General features: G+C 37.5%; 1 protein-coding gene across 1 annotated transcript in view; it reads right to left on the bottom strand.

Annotated features, from left to right (window-relative positions):
* LOC150089795 (uncharacterized) overlaps positions 1-21,336 on the bottom strand; it is a 44,667-nt gene extending 23,331 nt beyond the window's left edge. Inside the window, exons 1-2 of the mRNA XM_090368819.1 lie at positions 21,236-21,336; positions 10,730-10,788 (exon numbers count right to left, since the gene is read on the bottom strand). Coding sequence (XP_090224945.1) covers positions 10,730-10,788; positions 21,236-21,287 — 111 coding nt within the window. The 5' untranslated portion in view covers positions 21,288-21,336. The remainder of the gene's footprint in view (positions 1-10,729; positions 10,789-21,235) is intronic.
* Positions 21,337-22,631: the final 1,295 nt, after the last annotated feature.

Raw genomic sequence — 22,631 nt, forward strand, 5'->3', positions numbered from 1 at the left:
ACCCAATAGTGCAGCTGGCCCTGATGGTATATTTTATATTATGCTAAAACACTTGAATGATACTGCTTTGCAAATTCTTTTAATATTTTTCAACAGAATTTTTGAAGAACATATTTATCCTAGCTCTTGGAAACATTCACTTGTATTAGCCATCCCTAAACCAGGGAAAGACCTCTCTAATCCAGGAAATTATCGTCCAATTTCCTTAACTAGTTGTTTGGGGAAAACACTGGAGAAAATGGTTCTGAAGCGCCTCACCTGGTTTCTTGAGTCACATAACATCTTACATAAAAATCAGTACGGTTTTCGGCAAAATAGATCTGCATTAGATATGATGACCAAAGCAGAATCGAACATCAGAAACGCTTTTGTCAGAAATGACCACCTCGTTATGGTAAGTTTTGATTTAGAAAAGGCCTTTGATACAACATGGCGTTTCGGTATTCTGCGTGACCTTTACACCTTTGGTCTACGAGGGAGGCTTCCTCTGTTTATTCAGAGCTTTCTCCAGGGGAGAACCTTTCAGGTTAGTCATCTAAATACTCTTTCTAGAATTCATATACAGGAGGAAGGGGTCCCTCAAGGGTCTATCTTGAGTCCAACTCTATTTTTAATAAGAATAAACAAAATCATCCATGATATTCCAAGCACAGTAGAATTATATCACTATGCAGATGACCTCATGATTTCGTGCCAAGGAAAAACTATGAATTCTATTGAGAGACAGCTTCAAATCTCAATTAACAAAATCGAGCTGTGGATGTCTCGCAATGGCTACCGCTTATCAGCACAAAAATCAAACTGTATTCATTTCTGTAAAAAACGTAAGATCCACCCTGAGCCTGAGCTACATCTTAAAAATACCACCATACCTCTTTCCAATAGTATCAGATTTCTTGGTCTAATCCTGGACAATAAATTAAACTTCTTACAACACATCACATATCTGAGAACCATTTGCTTGAAAAAATTAAATATCCTCCGAGTACTATCTTCATTGACGTGGGGTGCTGACCGATACACTCTGCTTCGGCTATATCGGGTACTAATCCGATCTCGCTTGGATTACGGAGCTCCAATCTATGACTCTGCCAGGAAGAGTGCACTAACTCAGCTAGACACTATCCATCACAGTGCCCTAAGAACTGTTTCAGGAGCATTCAGAACATCCCCTGTACAGAGTCTATATATAGATGCACACGAACCTCCACTCCATCTTCGGAGGAAAATGTTGATCCTGAACTATGCAGCAAAAATACGGAGTCTTCCTTTTCATCCTATCTGGCCATACTTATTTGAGCCCCAGTGGACCACATTTTATCAAAACAAACCTACAGAAAACAAGCCTATTGGGATAAGGTTGCTACAGTTAACACAAAGTTGGAATCTAGACATGGGTAATGTCTTTCAGGAAATGAGCAATCACGACCCTCCGTGGTCTGATTATACACCAGTTTGTGACTTCTCATTCCAACAATGGGGGAAAAAGCAAGCAGCAGACCTCACCATCAGGAAACTCCATGCTGCACATGTAGCAGAAAATTCTCGGTATCTTCAAATATATACCGATGGCTCGAAAACAAGTACGACAGTGGGCGCAGCAGCAGTTTCTTCTATCTTTTCTACTTCTGTGTCCCTTCCAAAGGAATGCAGCATCTACTCTGCTGAACTGTGGGCAATTAAAATATCTCTGGATCATGTTATTAATCTGTCTAGTAAGCAAATTATGATCTACTCTGATTCTCTGAGTGCAATAAAATCATTGAAAAATCCATCCAAACCAATCCACCCCATCTTGAAGCAAATTAGATCACAGATAATTGCGTTACGAGCTGCAAACCAATCAGTCCGTTTCTGTTGGATACCGGGTCATGTAGGCATCAAAGGAAATGAATATGCAGATCAAGCCGCTAAACATCCAATCACTGCAAGATCTCCTAACTACCAAGTGCCATATGCAGATTACAAATCAGTCATAAAAAACGTGTGTGAAGAGCAATGGTTGCAAATCTGGCAGGCTCAGTGTGGAAATAAACTGCTTCAATTTAAACAGGAACCTAAGTTGTGGCCATCAAGTATGCGATCAAATAGGCAAGAGGAGGTGATCCTGGCTAGGACGCGTATTGGGCACACGCATCTAACCCATATTTATCTGCTCATGGGGGAAGATCCGCCTATTTGTACATATTGTCAGACTGCACTTACAGTGAAGCATATTCTAATAGACTGCAATCATTATAATAATTATCGAAACAAAATTTTCAAATCGCTTTCACATCTGCAAGAACCTTTGACATTACCCCATCTGATTGGAGACAATGCAAATCTGGCTGAGTTCTTTTATTTCTTAAAGCAGACGGGATTATTTTACAGATTTTAATTGTAAATTGCACTATCGAATAGAATCAGGCACAATATGGCCTTAGCAGCCCTTGTGCCATTAAACAATACATCAACCAACCATCAACAATTGTTGCGAGCTTTGGCGTAGGCAGAAAATGAAACTGAAGAATTAGAAACAAGCCAATTACGATACGCTACATTCTTCTTTTGAACAGCCTTAGCACATTTATTGGAAAACCAAGGTTTAGATAAAGGACGAGATTTTAAAGTGCAGTGTGGGATAAAGAATTCCATTCCTTTAAGAATAATTTCACTGACACGATCTGAGCAAACATTGACATCAGAATTTTTGAAACAGTAATCCGACCATGGAAAAGTAGAAAAGAAGTCTCGCAGGACATCCCATTTTGCATTCTTGTAATGCAAAACAACACGAGGTTGGGAATAGCCATGAGATAAAGGTTCCATTGGAGAAGAGACAATCACCAAGTTTTGATCTGAAGTGCCTCAAGGACCTCTCACTTCAACCGTGTATTTAGAAGGGTTGTTTGTGAGAAAAAGATCAAGCGTATTGGCTGTATGATTTGGATTGTCCGGTATTCTTGTAGGTAATTGAACAATCTGTGCAAGATAATTAGTAATTGCAAAAGCCTCAGCATCTCGACCAGCTGGGTCGGTGTGACTAGAAAACGGAAGCCAGCGGAGTTCTGAACCTTGAAATCACTAAGGAAAATTACCTCACTGTTAGGAAAGTTGGACTGGAGAAAGTCAAGTTGCAAAGAGAGGAAGTCAAAGAATTCCAAGTGATTAGTGCAGTTAGGTGAGTAGAGACAACAGATAAATTAGACACAATGAGCTAGAGAGATTTTAAACCAGAGAAGATCAAAGAGAGAAGATTCCAAATTGCCAAGTCTCTGACAGAGAATATCGGAACGGACATATGCACAAGTACCACCTTTGAGGCGAAAAGAATCATACAGCGAATAATTTGGGCATCTGAGATGAGCAGTAGTTGAATCAACCGATAACTGACATTCTGTCAGAAAAAGTACATGGGGTTTGGCAGACTACAAGTGGAAATGGACATCGTTGAGATTAGAATTGAGACCACGTATATTTGTGAAATGAATTAGGAAGTGCTTCGTGTGTCCTGCAGTCCAATGTAAACATTTCCGCCCGTAAATTGAATTTATGTCCCCTAGTTCTAGCATTATTTATAATCTTGAAAATTTCATCCTCATTCATTTTACTGATTCATCTCAGAGCCTTAAACACCTCAGTCAAATCTCCTCTAAGGTGTATAATTTCCAATCTCCGCAACCTACATATTCTAAGTCTTTCTCCATAAGGACGCCGTTTTGCCGATCTCACCAGGCGAGATACCTGTCTTTGAACCCTTTCAAGAAGCTCGATGTCTTTCTTTAGCACCGGTCTTCATACTTGAACACAGTATTCCAAGTTTGGTCTAACAAAATCCTTATATAATGGGATTATCCAGTCCCTATCTCTACTTGCAAATGTTCGATATATCATTGAAAGGACACCATGAGCCTTCCTTGCAACCTGTTTACAATGCTCAGAGCATTTCATGTCTGACCGTATCGTAACACCCAAGTCCATTTCGTCCAGTACTGGGTTTAGTTGAACTCTACCAAGTGAATAAGTTATTTTGGGATTACTGTTTCCCAGGTGTAATACCTTACACGTTGTTGGATTAAAGCATAGCTGCCATTTTTCTGAACATTCCTGAAGTTTATAGGTCTCTCTGAAGAAACTCAGCGTGACAGTGATCATTAACTACTCTACCAATTTTAACATCATCTACAAATTTAGACATCATGTCTCCTATCCCTTCATCGATCTCGTTTATGAAAATTAAAAACAGCAGTGTTCCTAATACTGATCCTAGGGGATCCCCACTTCTTACATCAACCCAATCTGAAGAACTTCCACAACAAGAAATAGAAGTCTGTTCCAACAATTAACCATCCGCTGGCTAAAGGAAAATTTCAGCACATCTATTCTACAGCCGCTATCCTCATTTTGAATTTATGCCCCTTATGTTCGTAATCTAATCAAGTGGAAGAATCCCATCAGAATTCAGCGTGTTAAACCCGTTCAACGACTTATACACCATAATCAGATCAGCTAGCAGTTGACTATTCTCCAGCCGCAGTAATTTGCATAACATAAGCCTCTCTTCATAAGAGGATCCCTTAATTCCCCCTCACCAATCTTGTTTCCCTTCTCTGTACACGTTCAAGCAAATCTACATCGTTCCTAAAATGACGCCTCCAGATCTTTACGCAGTACTCAAGGTGTGGCCTGACCATTGGCTTATACAGAAGGACAATCACTTCCTTTTTCCTGCTAACAAAATTTCGGTATATTATTGAGAAAACCCCATGACCTGCTCTTGAAGCCTGTCAGCATTGTTCAGAAAATTTCATATCTGACTGCACAATTATTCCCAGGTCTTTTTCCCTTTCTACCAACTTAAGTGTAGTACCACACAGTTGGCACGTTCCTCTGGGGTTCATTCTTCCCATATGCAGCACTTTTCATTCGTAAACGTTAAACTTCAGTTGCCACTTCTCAGCCCATCTTCCCAAATTTTCTAGATCCTGTTGCAGTAGCACACTGCCATTACTGTCATTAACAACCCTGCCATCCTTTGTATCATCTGCAAACTTCGACATTAAGCCTGATATACCTTCATCAATATCATTGATAAATATACAAAACAACAGTGGTCCCAACACCGAACCCTGCGAAACTGCACTAATAACAGTAGTCCAAGAAGAGCAGCAGCCATTGATTACCACCCTCTGTCTTCTCCCACTTAACCATCCTTTTATCCATTGTAGCAACTTACCCTTAATAGCATTCTGCTCCAATTTGTACAATAGTCTTCCATGCGCAACAGTGTCAAAAGCTTTCCTGAACTCCAAGTACATGATATGAAAATTATTTGCATCCCGTTCCTTTGTAACCACATCATAATATCCAATTAAATTTGTCCGACAAGATTGTTACCTTAACAAACACAAGCTGTGCTTGAATTATTGCTGCAGTCTTGCTAGATGAACGTGCAATGCATCTTTAACCAGTGACTCCATTATTTTACCCGGGACAGAAGTTAAACTAACTGGTCTGTAATTACTAGCGTCAGCCTTCGATACTCCTTTGAGAATTGTGGATACATTTGCACATCTCCAGTCCGTGGGGACCTCTCCTGAATCCAATGATGCTCTCATAATTATGGCTAAGGGTTTGCTTAGTTCCTTTGACGCCTCCTTTCATATAAGTGGATATATCTCAAGTGCCCTTCTTATGTTTATCTTCAACTGTTTCTTCTCCACTTTGCTCCACTTTTTGCGTGTACTTTTTGCGTGTACACCAATGCTAGGAGTTTAGTAAATAAATTTGATGAATTTGAGGTATTGCTCAAAACATCAAAGGCAGATATTGTTGGGATATCAGAGACGTGGTGTCACACAGATATAAGGGATGCAGAACTGCAATTTGGGAAGTACAACGTCTACAGAAAGGATAGACAGGATAGGAAGGGGGGGAGGGGTTATGCTATTAGTTAAGAAACACATAAAAACCAAGGAAGTGAAGCCAGTCGACATCGCTGGACAGTGCAGTGTTGAGTCAGTTTGGTGTGACATAAGCATTGGGAGATCAAAATTGAGAGTAGGAGTGTGCTATAGGCCTAATGACTCTGATGAGTATAATAAGGAACTGTACATGGAAATAGAGTGGGCCAGTAAATCAGAGAGTCTTATAATGGGGAATTTTAATTTCCCAGATATTGACTGGAATTTGGGGGCTGGTTACTCACACACTAGCAGGGCTTTTCTGGATTTATTGGATGATTGTTTTCTACATCAGCATGTTCGGGAGGCAACCAGAGGGAGTAATACTCTTGATTTGATTATCAGCAGTGATTCTTCATGCATTAAGAATCTGCAGATAAATGAACCACTAGGTGGCAGTGATCACAGTGTGCTGAAGTGGGATTTACTCAAAGAGGTAACTACCATTAGGGGTAAAGGGAAGGGTTATTGCTTCCGTAAAGGCGACTACGATGGACTGAGACAGTATTTAAATTCTATACAGTGGGACCAACTGATGATGTTGCCAACAGCAGACTCAAAATGGGAAGCATTCAAAGAACTTATCTTGGAAGCTACTAGGCTTTACATACCAACTAAGAAATATTGTTCAAGGTTTAGGCCAAAATGGATGTCAGATGAACTAATGAGGCATATGGCAGAGAAGAAAAATGCATGGGATACTTACAAATTAACACATGACACAGAAGCCTATGATAGATACAATTGGTTGATATGCAACCAAGTTACAAAGGAGGTTAGGCAGGCGAAGGCAGATTACGAGAAATCTTTGGCAAGGGATGCAAAGAAAAACAGCAAAGAGTTCTTTACTTATGTAAACTCTAGAAGGAAGGGGATGAATCAGATTGGTCCACTTGATATTGATGGGTCAACTGTTGATGATCCTGCTCAGGTAGCTAACAAACTAAATGAATATTTTGCATCGACATTCACACATGAGGAGTTATTCAGCGAGGGGAATGCCAGAGGTGTATTCAACTCTAGCAGTAAGCTACAGAATCTTGAAATAACTGGGAGTAAAGTGGAGGAGAAACTGTTGAAGATAAACATAAGAAAGGCACCCGGGGTGGATGGGATCTATCCAGTTATATTAAAGGAGGCAGCAAAGGAAGTAAGCAAACCCTTAGCCATAATTATGAGAGCTTCCTTGGACTCAGGGGAGGTACCCACAGATTGGAAATGTGCAAATGTGACCCCAATTCACAAAGGGGGATCAAAGGCTGACACAAGTAATTATAGACCTGTGAGCTTAACTTCTGTTCCAGGAAAATTAATGGAGGCACTGGTTAAAGAAGCACTGCAGGATCATTTAGACAAGACTTCAGTTATAGCTCAGACACAGCATGGTTTTGTTAAAGGGAAGTCTTGCCTGACCAATTTGATTGGATACTATGATGCAGTCACAAAAGAACTGGATGCAGGGAATAACTTTGATATGATATACTTGGATCTTAGAAAGGCTTTTGATACTGTTGCACATGGAAGACTACTACACAAATTGGAGCAGTGTGACATTGGAGGCAAATTGCTGCTATGGATAAAGGGGTGGTTGAGGGGGAGAAGACAGAGAGTGGTAATCAATGGACACTGCTCATCGTGGACTAATGTTATTAGTGGAGTCCCTCAGGGCTCAGTGTTGGGTCCATTATTGTTTTCTGTATTTATAAATGATATTGATGATGGTATATCAAGCTTAATGTCCAAGTTTGCAGATGATACAAAGGTTGGCAATGTTGTCAAGGACACTACTGACACTATGCTGCTGCAACAGGATCTGGAAAGGTTAAGCAGATGGGCTGAGAGGTGGCAAATGAAGTTTAACATTGACAAATGTAAAGTACTACACATGGGAAACAGCAACCCCAGAGCAACGTATCAACTCTGTGGTACTACACTGACAGTGGTAGAGAATGAAAAGGACTTGGGGGTGGTTGTGCAGGCAGATATGAAGTTCTCTGAGCAGTGCAGACGGGCTGCAAGAGTAGCTCATGGAGTATTGTCAATGATATACAGGACGTTTTCCAGCAGGGATAAGGAGGTGATTATTCCATTGTATAAGGCAATGGTCAGGCCACACCTAGAGTACTGTATACAGGTCTGGAGGCCTCATTTCAGGAAGGATGTAGAGCTGCTGGAACGAGTACAGAGAAGGGCAACAAGATTAGTGAATGGAACAAAGGGGTGCTCTTACGAAGAAAGGCTTAAGTTTTGCAAATTACAGTGTCTGGAGACTAGGCACCAGCGAGGTGATCTGATAGAGGTGTATAAAGCCTTGAATGGTTTAAGCATGCTCAATGCTGACGGGATTCTTCCTCTAGCTCAGAAAAATCACCTGAGAGGGCATAAATTCAAATTGAGGAAAGACAGATGTAGGATAGACGTGCGGAAATTTGCCTTTAGCCAGCGGGTGGTTGGTTGGTGGAACAGACCCCCATCCCTTGTGGTGGAGGTTGATAGCCTAAATAAGTTTAAGGCTCAGCTGGACAGGTATTTTGAACGAACAGAGGGGTGAAGTGGAAGTGGTTTTTTTTTTTTTTTTTTTTTTGGCTGTTGCTGCATAAGCTTGCTTTCTTGCATCAAATGCCTCTACTAATGCTAATGCTCTCAGTTATTACAAAATCATTAAGCACCCTGCTACAATTTGATAACCTTCTGCCATTTTCAAACCTTAATAATTCCTCATGTGTGAATGTAGATGCAAAATACTCATTCAGTTTGTTTGCTGTCTGAGCAGGATCATCAACAGTCGAGCCATCGATGTCAAGTGGACCAATCAGATTCATCCCCTTCCTTTTAGAGTTCATATAAGTAAAGAAACCCTTGCTGTTTTTCTTAGCGTCCTTTGCCAAAGATTTCTCGTAATCTGCCTTCGCCTGCCTAACCTCCTTTGTGACCTGATTACAGACTAGTTTATATCTGCTATAGGCTTCTGAGTCGCTTGATAATTTGTATGCATCCCAAGCATTTTTCTTCTCTATCACGAGTCTCCATAGTTCATTTGACAACCATTTAGGCCTCAACCTTGAACAATATTTCTTAATTGGTATGAAACATTTAGTAGCTTCAACGATAATTACTTGAATGCTTCCCACTTAGAATTTTCTGTTGGTAACATCATCAGTTGGTCTCACTGTACAGAATTTGAAAACTGTCTGAGACCACTGTAGTCACCTTTACGGAAGCAAAACACCTTTCTTTACCCCCCTGATGGTAATTAAATCTTTAAATAAATGGCACATCAGTACACTGTGATCACTGTCAGCTAGTGGTTCCTTTATCTGCAAATTCTTAATATACGTATAATCACTGCTGATAACCAGATGGAGAGTATTACCATCCCTAGTTGCCCCTCGAAAATGCTGCTGCAGAAAACAGTCATCCAATAAATCTGAAAAAAAGTCTTACTATAGTGTGAGTGATCAACCTACAAATTCCAGTCAATATCTGGGAAGTTAAAATCCCCCATTATAAGACACTCTGATTTTCTGGCCCACTCTATTTCTCTGTACAATTGTTCGTTATACTCATTCGAGTTAGGCCATTAACACACTCCTACTCTTATTTCTGCTTTCCCAGTGCTTACATCAGTTCAAACTGACTCAACAGTGCACTGTCCACCCATCTCAACCGGATGCACTTTTGAATGTCCAAATATAAAAAAAAAGATTAAATGTTTAAAATAAAATTGTACCTAAAAACGTCTTTGTAGGTATCGAGCTGTCTCTATTGGTGTCCTTCTCTCACGGGTTTTCAATTTTCGGGATTTTTTTAAGTATTTCTTCCGAATAGTTTGTCAACGGTATTCTGTACAATAAGTTTAAAAGAAGAAAATGGTTTTCTTCTTTTAAATTTTTAAAGAGAAATTGTCTAAAATTATTTTAAAAGAAGTTTTATTTCTCTCTGCATATTCTCCGATTTATTTTCCCTGTTTTCCATTTAACAGATATATTTTTGTTTGCCGTTTTCTTTTTGGTGTTCATAGTATTAATAGTCAACAACTGTGTTTCTTTTCTTTATGCGCATGTCTTTACCAGAGTTATTTATTTATTTAGACATCCTTTAATGGATTTGGTGCTTTTCATGAAAAATACTACATTTTTCTAGTAATTTGCTATCCCAATATGGCTTACTTTTTTTTTTTTTTTTTTTATGAAAACCCCAAACACGAAAGGTATCAAAACCTATAGTACTTAGTACCATGCATGGGTTGAAGGAGAAGTATTGGGGGGGGGGGGGGGGCTGCCGGAAACTTTGCTCTAGAGACTAAACATGGGTTTCACCACTTCAAGCCTCCAATAAGCAAAGTGGTGGTATTTCACCGGTGTGATTCTCATAAAAATGTTGTTCACAGTTACTGGTACTGGAATCATTAACACTAAATGAGGTAAGGAAATGAACTTTTTCTGAATAAGCCAAAAATAAATAGAATAATAAGTATAATTTTAAAAAATAATAATAAATAAATAATAATAATAATAATGCACAATATTCCATTCACTGTCTCAGTATCGATCACCTTGGGTTGTAACTTATTCTAGTTCATCTATTCATCCGAGATCATTTAGGTTTCTGCCTTACTTTCTCTTACCCTATCCTCCTACTCCTCCTTCACTTTGTTTTTGAAAAAAAAAATAAATAATAAATAGTAGTAATAAATAGTGTTTCAGACTGTCTCCGAAATAGCAGGAGTATTATTTTAGCGGTAAGAAAATATTTCAATAAAGGTTATTAACAAATATTCTTACATTGGCATCGGCCTTGTCTACGCATAAAAGAAAATCTTTCTGATATTCTTCACTCATCACTAGAAAATAAATTAGGAAATGCATTAGAACATCCTCATTAATTACTGTACAATACAAATTTTATAATGTAATTAAACACATCGTTCTTAAAACTATTTTTTGAACTTCGTACAGAAAAATTGACAATAATCACTTTATAAAATTTCAAATAAAATTTAATTTCTTTCATTCTCTTTAATATTGATCTAAGAACTACGCAATAAGTTTCTATTCACAGCAGTCAAATATCTGCTCATATAAAACGCCATCGTAATATGAATTTCAATCAGCCAAAGAAACTTTTCAACAAATAATCTTATTTGCGAAGTAAAGTTGCCCACCATAGTTCACGTGGAAAGGAGAATTAAATTCAACTACCGTAATTGGAAAACAGGACATGAAATTATTATTTTTGTAATTGATCAAGAAGAATAAGAAATACACCGAAGGCTTATATTATTTACCATATCAAAAACCGCCTTAAAAAGAAATGGTTTATTTTATGCAAGAATAATTCACATTAAGAGGATATAACGGATTTTTCATTTATGACCCGTAGGATACATAAACGGTGTTAAGTCCAAGTGTTGTCTAGCATCTAGAGCCACACCAGAAGCAATTTCAATCAACACTCGACTCATTCTCATCAGAAAATCCTAAATTTTTGGCTTACGCTGATAACCTTAAATCGTTCGATCGTTCACTGAAATACTGTAGACTCGACAAAATTCGAACTCGGGCCTTTTCCACCCGGTGTGGGGAGAACATTGACGATATCACTGTGCTACGCGCGCAGACTCTTATAATGGTACAGAATATTATTTATATCTGAATAATTGTGAACGAACGTTCTGTTGATACTGGTACACTATCACAGCTATGGCCATTATTTATGTTCGCGTTTTAATTAATACAATTATATATATTAGAAATAAAGATAGTAGAGATTTTTCACGAATGAGCCAAGAATAAAACTTCACAAGAATTGTGATATTAGGACTGAGAAGACACAAATTTCTTTTTATATTCCGGCATGACCACCAACCAGGTCAGAGGAATTTACAGTAAATCATGAATACAATCGTTACTCGTTTTTAGTAGTCATGGGCTTGAACCATGAACCTCAAAGTAAATACAGCAATAAATCATTCTGCATTTTTTTTTTTTTTTTTTGTTTTTGGCTGGTGACCCTTGATGAAGAAGTTAAAATCATAGGATCTAAAGCATTAAGTGTTATTTGTAGAATATTATTTTATTTTTTTAACCCAACTCCACCTTCACTCCTTTCCAGTGAAAGGAGTGAAGGTGGAGTTGGGTTTCTGGTCCATAAAGATTTTAAAAACAACATTTTGGAATTCAAAAGTACATCACCAAGGGTGTCAAGACTAATACTCAAGATTTCTAAGAGGTACAAGCTAAAGATTATAATGATTTATGCACCAACATCGAGCCATGATGATGAAGAGGTTGAAGAAATGTACACTGAAATTGAGAGTCTTCTAGATGAGCAGAAAACCCACTACACTATTATTATGGGGGACTTCAATGCTAAGGTTGGAAAAAGGCAAAACAGCGCAGAAAGAGGAACTATAGGAAATTTTGGAATTGGTGAAAGAAATAAAAGAGGTGAAAGACTTGTGGAATTTGCAGAATCTCAAGGAATGTCAGTAATGAACACTTTTTTCAAGAAAAGGGTGAACAGAAAGTGGACATGGAAGAGTCCAAATGGATTAACAACTAATGAAATCGACTTCATCCTCACTAACAGAAGATATATTGTGAATGATGTTACCGTCCTGAATAAGGTAAATGTTGGAAGTGATCACAGAATGGTAAGATGTACACTTGATATAGATGTAGGAAAGGAAAGGAAAAAACTAACTCGAGTAAATAATACAAAGGTCTTTGAAATAACAGAGGAGGAGAAAAAGCAGTATGTACTGGAACTGAAGAACAGGTTTGAGCTTCTGCAGACTGCTCAGGACCAAGATAAAGACGAGGAATATTACAACTTTCTGAAAGTGATAAAGCCCAAGAAACCTATAGGGAAACAGAAATCCAAAGAAGAAAAAATTAGTCAAGAAACACTTGTCATGATGAACCAAAGACGACAAATGAAGAGCAAGAAAAACACTGACAGGGAGAAAATTGAGTATACTGAGTTATGCAAAGCCATTAGAAAGAGACTCAGAGAGGACATAAGAAGATTTAACACAAGAAAAGTAGAACAAGCATTAAGGGAAAACAAAGGATTTAAATCAGCAGCCATGAGCAGTAATACAGAAAGACAAATGATACTGAAACTGAAGAATAGCGAAGGTGTACTTATAAACAGCAGAGAAGGCATAATTCAAATAGCAGAAGACTACTATAGAGAATTATACAAGGAGCGAGGGAATGATACCAGCAGTGGGGAAGATGGATTGCAAAGTAGCAACACATACGACATACCCGATATTCTTCCTGATGAGGTAGAACATGCATTGAAGAAAATGAAGAATCGGAAAGCCCCGGGGGAAGATGAAGTTACTGTAGAGTTGTTAAAATTGGGAGGAAGAGACATAACACAAAAACTGGCAAGGCTCTTCACAAAGTGCATTAGAAAAGGTGTGATGCCTAAGCAGTGGAATAATGCAATCATAGTTTTGCTGCATAAGAAAGGAGATAAATCGGAAATTGGAAATTATAGACCAATTAGCTTGTTATCCCACATCTACAAGTTGTTCACAAGGGTCATTACTAACAGATTAGAAAGAATACTTGATGAGAATCAACCGAAAGAGCAAGCTGGCTTTAGGACAGGATTCTCAACTATGGATCACCTTCACGTAATATCACAGCTAATGGAGAAAGCAAGTGAATATAAAACACCATTATGCCTGGCATTTGTGGATTATGAAAAGGCATTTGACTCCATACAGCATAAGGCAATGTTTCGGGCACTGGAAAGACAAGGCATAGATACTCCATATATTATGATTTTGAAGAAAATATATGAGAGTGCTACATCCTTTATTAGACTAGACAAAGACAGTAGGAAATTTAAAATTGAGAAAGGAGTTCGACAAGGAGACACAATATCTCCGAAGCTGTTTACTGCTGCCCTTGAGGAAGCTTTCAGAAGATTAGACTGGTCGCAGAAAGGAGTCAATGTGAATGGAGAGTACCTAAACCATTTACGATTTGCAGATGACATTGTGGTCATAAGCCACGATCCCAAAGAATTAGAGGAAAATCTTAATCAGTTATGCACAGTTAGTAAGGATTTTGGACTAAAGATGAATATGGCTAAAACAAAAGTAATGATGAACAAGTATGCCACGGAAAGGGAAATAATGATTGAAAGAGCACAGTAATTGAAAAGATGGAGTCATATACTTATCTGGGACAAGTTATTAGCTGTAATAATGATAAATGGCTGGAAGTCAAGAGAAGAATAAATTTTGGATGGATAGCATTCAGGAAATATAGTGACATACTGAAGAGCAATATCCCAGTTTGTCTGAAACGTAAAATAATGAACCAATGTATACTCCCCACCATGACTTATTGAAGTGAAACTTGGGCACTCACCAAAAGAATGGAAGAGAAGCTAAGAACTACACAGCGAAGAATGGAACGAATTATATTGGGAATCAGACTGTTAGATAAGAAGAGAAACACATGGATTAGGCAGCAAACTCAAGTAAAGGACATTCTTATCAAAACTAAAGAACTAAAATGGTCTTGGGCAGGACACATAGCTCGAAGACATGATGACAGATGGACTAAGAAAATAACAGAATGGTATCCAAGAGGAGCTAGAAGAAAACCTGGAAGACAAAGGCGGAGATGGATAGATGAAATTCATGAGTTTTTGAGTAGTAAATGGATGGCCAGTGCTCAAAACAGAAGGAACTGGAAAGTTGCTGGAGAGGCCTTCATCCTGCAGTGGATTGAAAATGGCTGATGATGATGATGATGATGATTTTATTTTTTTGTTACCTGCTTATATTTCTGTGGCACTCATTTCATTTTTCCCATTGTAACTCCATCTGACAGGTCAGCATTTCTCCACTCATACTCTGATCAACTTTTCTACGTTTCATTATGGTTGGGTATTTCTGATAGTACTAGTAGTAACCCGGATCCATAAACCATTCCTATATTTTAACTTATCAGTCCTATTTTTCCAGTTACTTTTCATTGCAACTCATTATTATTAATACTATGTATGTGTTTATATTATATGTAAATTTATTTAAGCTATCGTCTTCTACTAAAAGTGATGGAACTTTTTCGACAAAAATCACCTGCTCTATGGCTGAAAGCAAATTTGGCCCATCTATCTTCCTGCTTTTAGTCTTGGGTACTTTGTGCGCAGTGCCTCGTGATTTACATCAAAAATTGCCTGATTCTGCTGTGCTTACTCTAAACAACAGCGTGTTTGAGAGCGGGTAGAATTGCATGATATAAGTGAAGCACAAATTATAGTGTATCGATTGGTTGTACGGTTTAGATGCATCAGCAACTTAGGCAACATTTCGGCGTATATAACATATCTGTAAATTGCGTGTGTTCTGTAGTGGACTTACCGTTTGCTGTGGAGGAAAGGGTCGAGTTTAGCCTCGCCTGAGACCGACTAACTCAGCCATGTTGCGAAAAAGATATTCATAGTCTCATTGACGGGATTCGAACTCGCGTCTTTTCCCCCTGATATGAGAAGACTGCAATTCTACCAATTCTCATACTAACCGTCATAGCAGGTGAATAATACATGCAAATAGTGCCAGCATACTGTTATATGCTTTTAATTTTTCATTATTGCGAGATATCAGGATGGTGCGATTTATTGCAAGATGCAAAGGTCATGGCAAACAGTTCTCAAAAAACAAAATAGTGATTAACGAGAATATTCATGTCTGAGCTGGATTGTTGCCTTTCGGTGAAAACTGCTTTCAGTTAATAAATGCACAAATGAGGTCCTAAAAATAGCAGTTGACGTTTCATTCAATTATCAGCAGTACATAATTTTTTTCAGTTTCCTGTGTTCCTGAGGTACTTGTATCACGCAAAATCATAATTACATAAAACCAAATGCTTAAATAAACAGTCACTCCAAACTACACAGTTTACGCTGTGCCGAGTTAAGATTAAAATAAATGTTTGCAGAAGAATCTCTTGAAAGAATAAATAATAATATTTTTAAAATATATTTTTATATTTTAATTTTTTCGCTAAAGAAAGTACTGTACCTTGAAACTTGCTGACGTATGGGTTAAGAGGAATGCAACTAATGCTATGAGATATCAGTATAATATGTCTACAGATTGCCGGATTTCTGGAGGATAAATCAACGTTCGTGTGAAAAATCCATGTTACTCTCCTAAAATAGACTAACTCAGCTACGTTGTGAAAAGAGCCCATAAAACTTTAGCATCATTGACAGGACTTGAACACACTTCTTTTCCACCCGTTGTGGGAAGACGGTGATTATTCTCTATGCTATTTGCAATGGCTCAAGATATATATTATCTCTTTTACTACATTTTTGAAAATTTTCTGGATCTGTGAACTAAAATGGAGAAAAAAATACAGAAAGTAATTTTTGCATTCTGTTTAATAATTTCATATTCTCTATGCTATTTAAAAGAAGGATTTATTCTTTTGAGGAACCTTTTCGTCTGAAACGATAAAGCAACACCAGTTGGAAAAAAAAAAAAAAAAAACAAGGAAACTATGACAACTAAATCAGCCACATAGGGCCACTATGGCTACTTCAAAGGTTGCTAAAATGCAATGTACCTTGCAATTTTCTAATGCTGATATCTTGCAGTTCCTAACGGTATGGATCCTGTCAAGGCGAAATAGTTTATCTTTCTATTTAATTGCATTTTTCTCCTTTTTGCTTTAAATCAGCAAATTTCGAACGCAAAATCAGAAGAGGAAACAACATTATCAGACCATATTATGATGTACTTCCATAACTATTTCTCATTCATTTTTTTTTTTTTTTTTCAATCTGAACGTGATGTACTCAGTTTGATTATTTAAATTACACTGGTCAACAAAGTTTTGCTAACATGGATAAAACTAAGCATTTTGTTACTTTTTATGTGCTGATTACGAAATGATATGAAATTAAAACGATTTTATCCAGTCACGTTTTTTAGAAAAATGAAAAAAACCGTTAAAAAATGTAAAATATCTTCAAAAACAACGAAATCGTCTAACTTCGCACTCTTTACTTGGTCGAATTTATTGTAACAAAAGAAACATATGTGTGCTGTTTAATGGTATGTTAATATCTTTTTTCAGCCACCGAGAACTCAGTCAGCAATAGAACTCATAGCGGCCACACTTGAGGTGGTGCCCGCTCTGTGAAAGCCAACTTGTTTACAAGCTACCTTTAGCCCTTAAATTTATATTTTTGGGGTTATTCGATTTCTAAGATCTAATAGTGTACTTACACAGGGGAGCCATAAAAAATATACCTATTCAGAGTTCTCTGTATCTCTAAGTAATAAACTTAATGCCATCAAAATTAGTAAGTAAATTATTAAAGGCATGTTGAGAAGGATCCCGTAAAAAAAATACTTCCAAAATCTGCCGATAGGGGATACTATGGCTCTGTAGAAGAGAAGGAACATGACAAAGTACCAATAAATAAATAACTAAAACAAAGCCTAATGAAATTCCAAATTTTTATTTGTGTTCTTTGCTAAAATAAACAGAAAGAAACTGAATTGTACTAAATTCTATATCCAAATTAAAACATAAGGCACCTAAGAGAGCAGAAAATTTGCGTCTGAATTTAATTCAGACTAAATAAATTCAGATTCTGAATTTATTTAGTCTGAAACTAAATAAATTCAGAATCTGAATTTATTTAGTTTCCCAGCATTAGAGGGCTATAAATCCACAACGCGAACATGGCAATCGTATTCTGTTAAGTTTACTGATAACAATGCGTCTCAGTTTAATTGCGAAGCTCTTCTACGTTAATGGATGCAATGCAGCAGCAGCTCTGCATGAATTTAGACGCTATAAGAACTTACGCAAAGGTCCTTTATCAGCTGCGGCAGTTAGAAGGATGATGAACAAATTTGAGGAAACTAAGTCCTTCGTTGTTAAGCCTGGAAGAAGAAGGAAGCCTGTTTCACTTCAGGTAGCAGAGGAAGTTACAACGGATATCGTCAACCGATTCTTGGATACAGCTGCTGAAACAAGTAGTAGCAGCCCACGAGGAGTAGCGAGGCAATTGGATATGCCATATTCTACTATGTGGAAAATTCTTCGGGAATTAATCCACGGTTATCTATACAAGATCAGTCGCCAGCAGCAGCTGCAAAAAGATGAACCTAAAAAACGAATGGCACTTGCTCTAACGTTTTTGGACAAAATGGAAGTGGATTCCATTCTTTGGGAAGATGAAGCCCATATTTTATCTAGATGGGACTGTAAACACTCAAAACTGAAGAATATGGGCCCAAACGCACCCCATGCTATTCAGCAAATCCCATTGCAGTCCCCGAAAATCACCGTCTGGTGTGGTGTGACTAAAAATTTCATCATAGGGCCATACTTTTTCGAGGAATTGCACTTAGCAGGAGCAGCCATGTGTTCCGTTACAGCACAAAGATATCATCATATGCTGAGCAGTTTCATTATTCCTCAACTGCAGCAAAGAGGGTGCTACGATGAGTCAATTTTTATGCAAGATGGGGCTCCTCCTCATATCGCACTACCAGTGCAGCAGCTTCTTCGGCACCACTTTACTGCAGAAAGAGTCATTATAGTCATTTGTTTCCCATTCTATGGACACCACTCACCTGAGCTTATACCGTGTGATTTTTCGCTGTGTGGTCACCTCAAAGCCAGTGTCTATCGAGGAAGTGTCCCTAACCTGGCTATCTTAAAGGACAACGTAATGCAGCATGTGTGGAACATTACTCCAGAGATGTTGCATTCTGCAGTCAAGCACACTGTGCATCGAATATAATTTCTCGTCCAGAACAATGGCAATCATATTGAAAACGAATTACAGTATCAACGACATCATTGACCATCGAGGGTAAACTATGTGTGAATTTGGAGATGTGAAACCATTTCCTCTTGCAGTATAGTTCAGTTTCTTTCTGTTTTTTCTTTTTTTTTTTTTTTTTTTGCAAAGAGTACAAATAAAAATTTGTAATTTCGTTAAGGTCGATCTTGGCTATTTATTTGTTGGCACTTTGTCATGTCTTTCCTCTTGTGCAGCACCATATTGTCCTAATCGGCAGATTTTGGAATATTTTTTACGGGATCCATCAATCCTTGGTTTGAATAGTTTATTTCCTAATTTCGGTGGCATTCTGCATCTTACTTAGAGCTGCAGAGGACTCTGAATAGGAATACTTTAATTATGGCCACCCTGTACATGTTATGGGTGGTACCCAGACTAATGTCCATCACCACCTGTATATTCTGTATACAAGTAGAACTTTTACAAATGAGCTTCAGTGTTGTGTGTGCATGTGTTGTGAAAAAAAAACCAAAAAAAAACTGGCCTCTTTGCCATCAAGGCAGCATTCAATATCTGAGAGTCTGATACCTGCTATGACTGTTTCCTTCATAAAACTTGAAACATGCAACTTCGTATTGAATACAATTTCAACCATGCCTTGAAAAGCTACTACAACATTTTCTTGAATGATCCTTGTTGCATGAGTTCAGCTTGAGGTTAAATCATATTAAAACACACTCCTGGCACTTTGCCGTCCCGGGGTGGTTTCCTTATGGAAATAAACAAATAATAATAATAATAATAATAATAATAATAATAATAATAATAATAATATCGAAATTGTAAATCCAGGATGTCAGCAGGTCCTACAACACGATTTCCTAAGGTGACATGTGGACATGTGTTTTGTAAAGGGCGGCTCCTAGAACGTCTATTCTACTCTGCCTCGTATCTCTGTGAAGAACATTATCACTACAAATGGGCCAGAATGTGAATGACCGAGGTTTGTGTGTATTATGTGTGTGTTCTCTTGTTCTGTTCTGGCCTCTTGGCTAACCAGAAGCATCAGTCACCTTGAAAGATAATTCTGGGTACTTGTCCACACCACGGGAAGGTGGGCCAGTCCCAATAAAACACGTGCCGTCTCAAAAGGAACTCTGACTCACCTGATGTTGTCAAAAGGTGGACCAGGTTCCTCTGGGGGCCCATTCCAGAGGAAGTGGAAAAGAAAAAAAAATCCGTGGTGTAATTAAATATATATATATATATTCCAGAGGAAGTGAAAAAATAAATAAATAAAATAAAAAAATAAAATAAAATAAATTAAAAATAAAATTTTTAAGCTGCTGTCTGGGGATCCCCATTCGTAGCCTGCGTTATTCTGTAGGAGGCTTTCCTGCGCGTGAATACTTGCGTCGAGAAGTTCAGGAAGGCAGCAAGGTTCTGTGGTGTCTGTATCCTAAGGTGAGCTGCTTCACTTAGTGAGTTTTAGGTTAATGGAAGGCGGTTCTTTGTGCCGCGGACAACAGCTGCGTGATGCAGTTCCTGATACCGCAGGCCCTAACTTTGGCGGCTGGTAGACAGTCACTAATGATTCAAGAGGACTAGTACGAATAGGCAAGTTTATCCCTAGTTATACCACATTTCATCACTGAGTGCTCTTTCAAGGCAGAGTATTGGAGATGGATAGGTGCTTCCTTGAGTGGTCTTTCAAGTCTAAGTACTCGACGAGGAGAATTGCTTCAGATTGTGCATCTCATCATAATTGGTCTTTTAAGTCGGGGTACTCGATGCGTCCTTAGGAAACGTCAAAGTCTATATAAACATATTTCAACACTTATGACGATGAGGCACTTGCCACAGATCTGTGTTCATCTCTGATTACAATTTACTTATGAGAATACTTCCACGGTCTGACTGCAATTTACTTTGAGAATAGTTCCAGGGTGTCGAATTAAGCTTTTCCGGTTTTATTAAAAAGCCTTTTTTCTCCGATCCTTTTTCTCATTAGCTACTCCAAATTCATTTTATATGAACTGCAGCGTGCGCGTACAAGGAGCACAGAACTTCAATATCTTGTAATGGAGCGGAAATTAGTGCTGTAAATCTGTATTTACCTGTACAGTACTGTCATTAGTGGCGGGGATGCCAGGAAAGCTGGCTGGGACCGTCTAATACAATAAATTAAAAAATAAAATAAAATAAAAGACAAATCGACCAGATGATACACACCATTTACAGAAAAAATAAACATATGGGTAAATGAAATCATTTACGAGTGATCCTAATATCATAATTTGTTTTTTTGTACTTTTTATTGACTTACTCAAATAACTATTAATCGAAGAGATTCAACCACTGGCTACACAACATAAGTTTCGGCCGAATAAAAAGGGAGTTACGACTGCTTATATTATTATTATTATTATTATTATTATTATTATTATTATTATTATAGCAAAAGAAAATTAAGCTATACATACGACAAAATGTACAATAGGCTTGACTGACAAATTCGTACATATCGCAGTGCATGCCACCGACGAAGGCTAACAAGAGAACGGAGAAGCAAGTCAGCTTAGAATTCATTCTGGCTTCAGGAATAACTTTATTTGCGAGTGTCTACCCTTCACTATTTATAAAAATACACCCACTGCTGCTCCTGCTCACTTGGCTACGGAGGCGCCTCTATATTTTTCTACTATTGGATGCTGCTGACAGAAACATTGAACTATTTGGAAACGCTTGTTGTTCTCTAATTCATGCATCAGGTGTGTGTGTCACAGTTAAAATATTTGTTAAAATAGAATATCTCATTGGTATTCATTTATGGTATCTTCTCAATGCTGTAAATCCTGTTGTTTTTTTGTCATATATATACATATATATATACTATCATTGAATTATATTAAATAAAGTTATATTATAATGAAATGAAAAAATAAATAAATAATTAAATAATCGGAGGAGGGAGAGTGAATTGGTACTTCGATCTTTTCACCATGGCGACGATTTGTATAGCGATTGAAATGCAGCGATTCCATGACCATTATTGGCCTCGTGGTCCTCTGTCGATATGGGGCATGATGGTCAGTCTATTTTATTTTAATTTATTTTGATTTTATTATCGTTTGGTAGTTCCTTTAACCCTCTTTTGGTGATATTTCACGTCTTTCGGAACTGGTACCTCTCGGGGGGGGGGGGGGGGGGGGCTAAATTAATGAATAATTGGCATTATCGTAAATTTTGTATAGCTTTTGTTAATTTGGATTTAAAGACCGAAATTATACAAGTGTTTCTGGGCTATTATTTATATCTATTCTTTTCGTTCGATTGTTTATTTGTGTTATTTTTATGTTAATTTTCGCTCTACAGTTTTTGCCATACTACTGGCTTATGTTTTATTTTCTTTTATTTGAAATATTGGATATATACATATGTGTATATATATATTTTTTTTTAAGTACAATTAGTAAAATAGGTAAGCATTAGAATAAATATATTTCATATTAGATAAGCTGGTAGCTACTTAACCCTATAATAGCCATAACTGGTCCACCAGGCGAAACCTATTAAAGGATTATCATTAGTCAAAAGTAAAAGCAAAATTATAAAATAAAATAATTAATAAACAAAATAATAATATATATCAAGTCAATTATAGGTTAGGGGACACATTAAAAGGGACTTTATCGAGAGTTAACCCTTTCAATATGTCCCCCTACAATTAAGCGAGCTATCAGTTTCTGATATCATCTGCCTGTTTAATACGGTCAAAAGGTAATTTATGAGATAAATAGTTGAGTAGAATTAAAGTTAGAAAACAATTTAGTTGTTAACAGGCTGGATGACTTTATCCCGACCGATAGCTAAGACACA

The sequence above is a fragment of the Mastigoproctus giganteus genome, chromosome 2 (genome assembly GCF_048544385.1).
Source record: "Mastigoproctus giganteus isolate SK-2022 chromosome 2, ASM4854438v1, whole genome shotgun sequence".
Classification (NCBI taxonomy): domain Eukaryota; kingdom Metazoa; phylum Arthropoda; class Arachnida; order Uropygi; family Thelyphonidae; genus Mastigoproctus; species Mastigoproctus giganteus.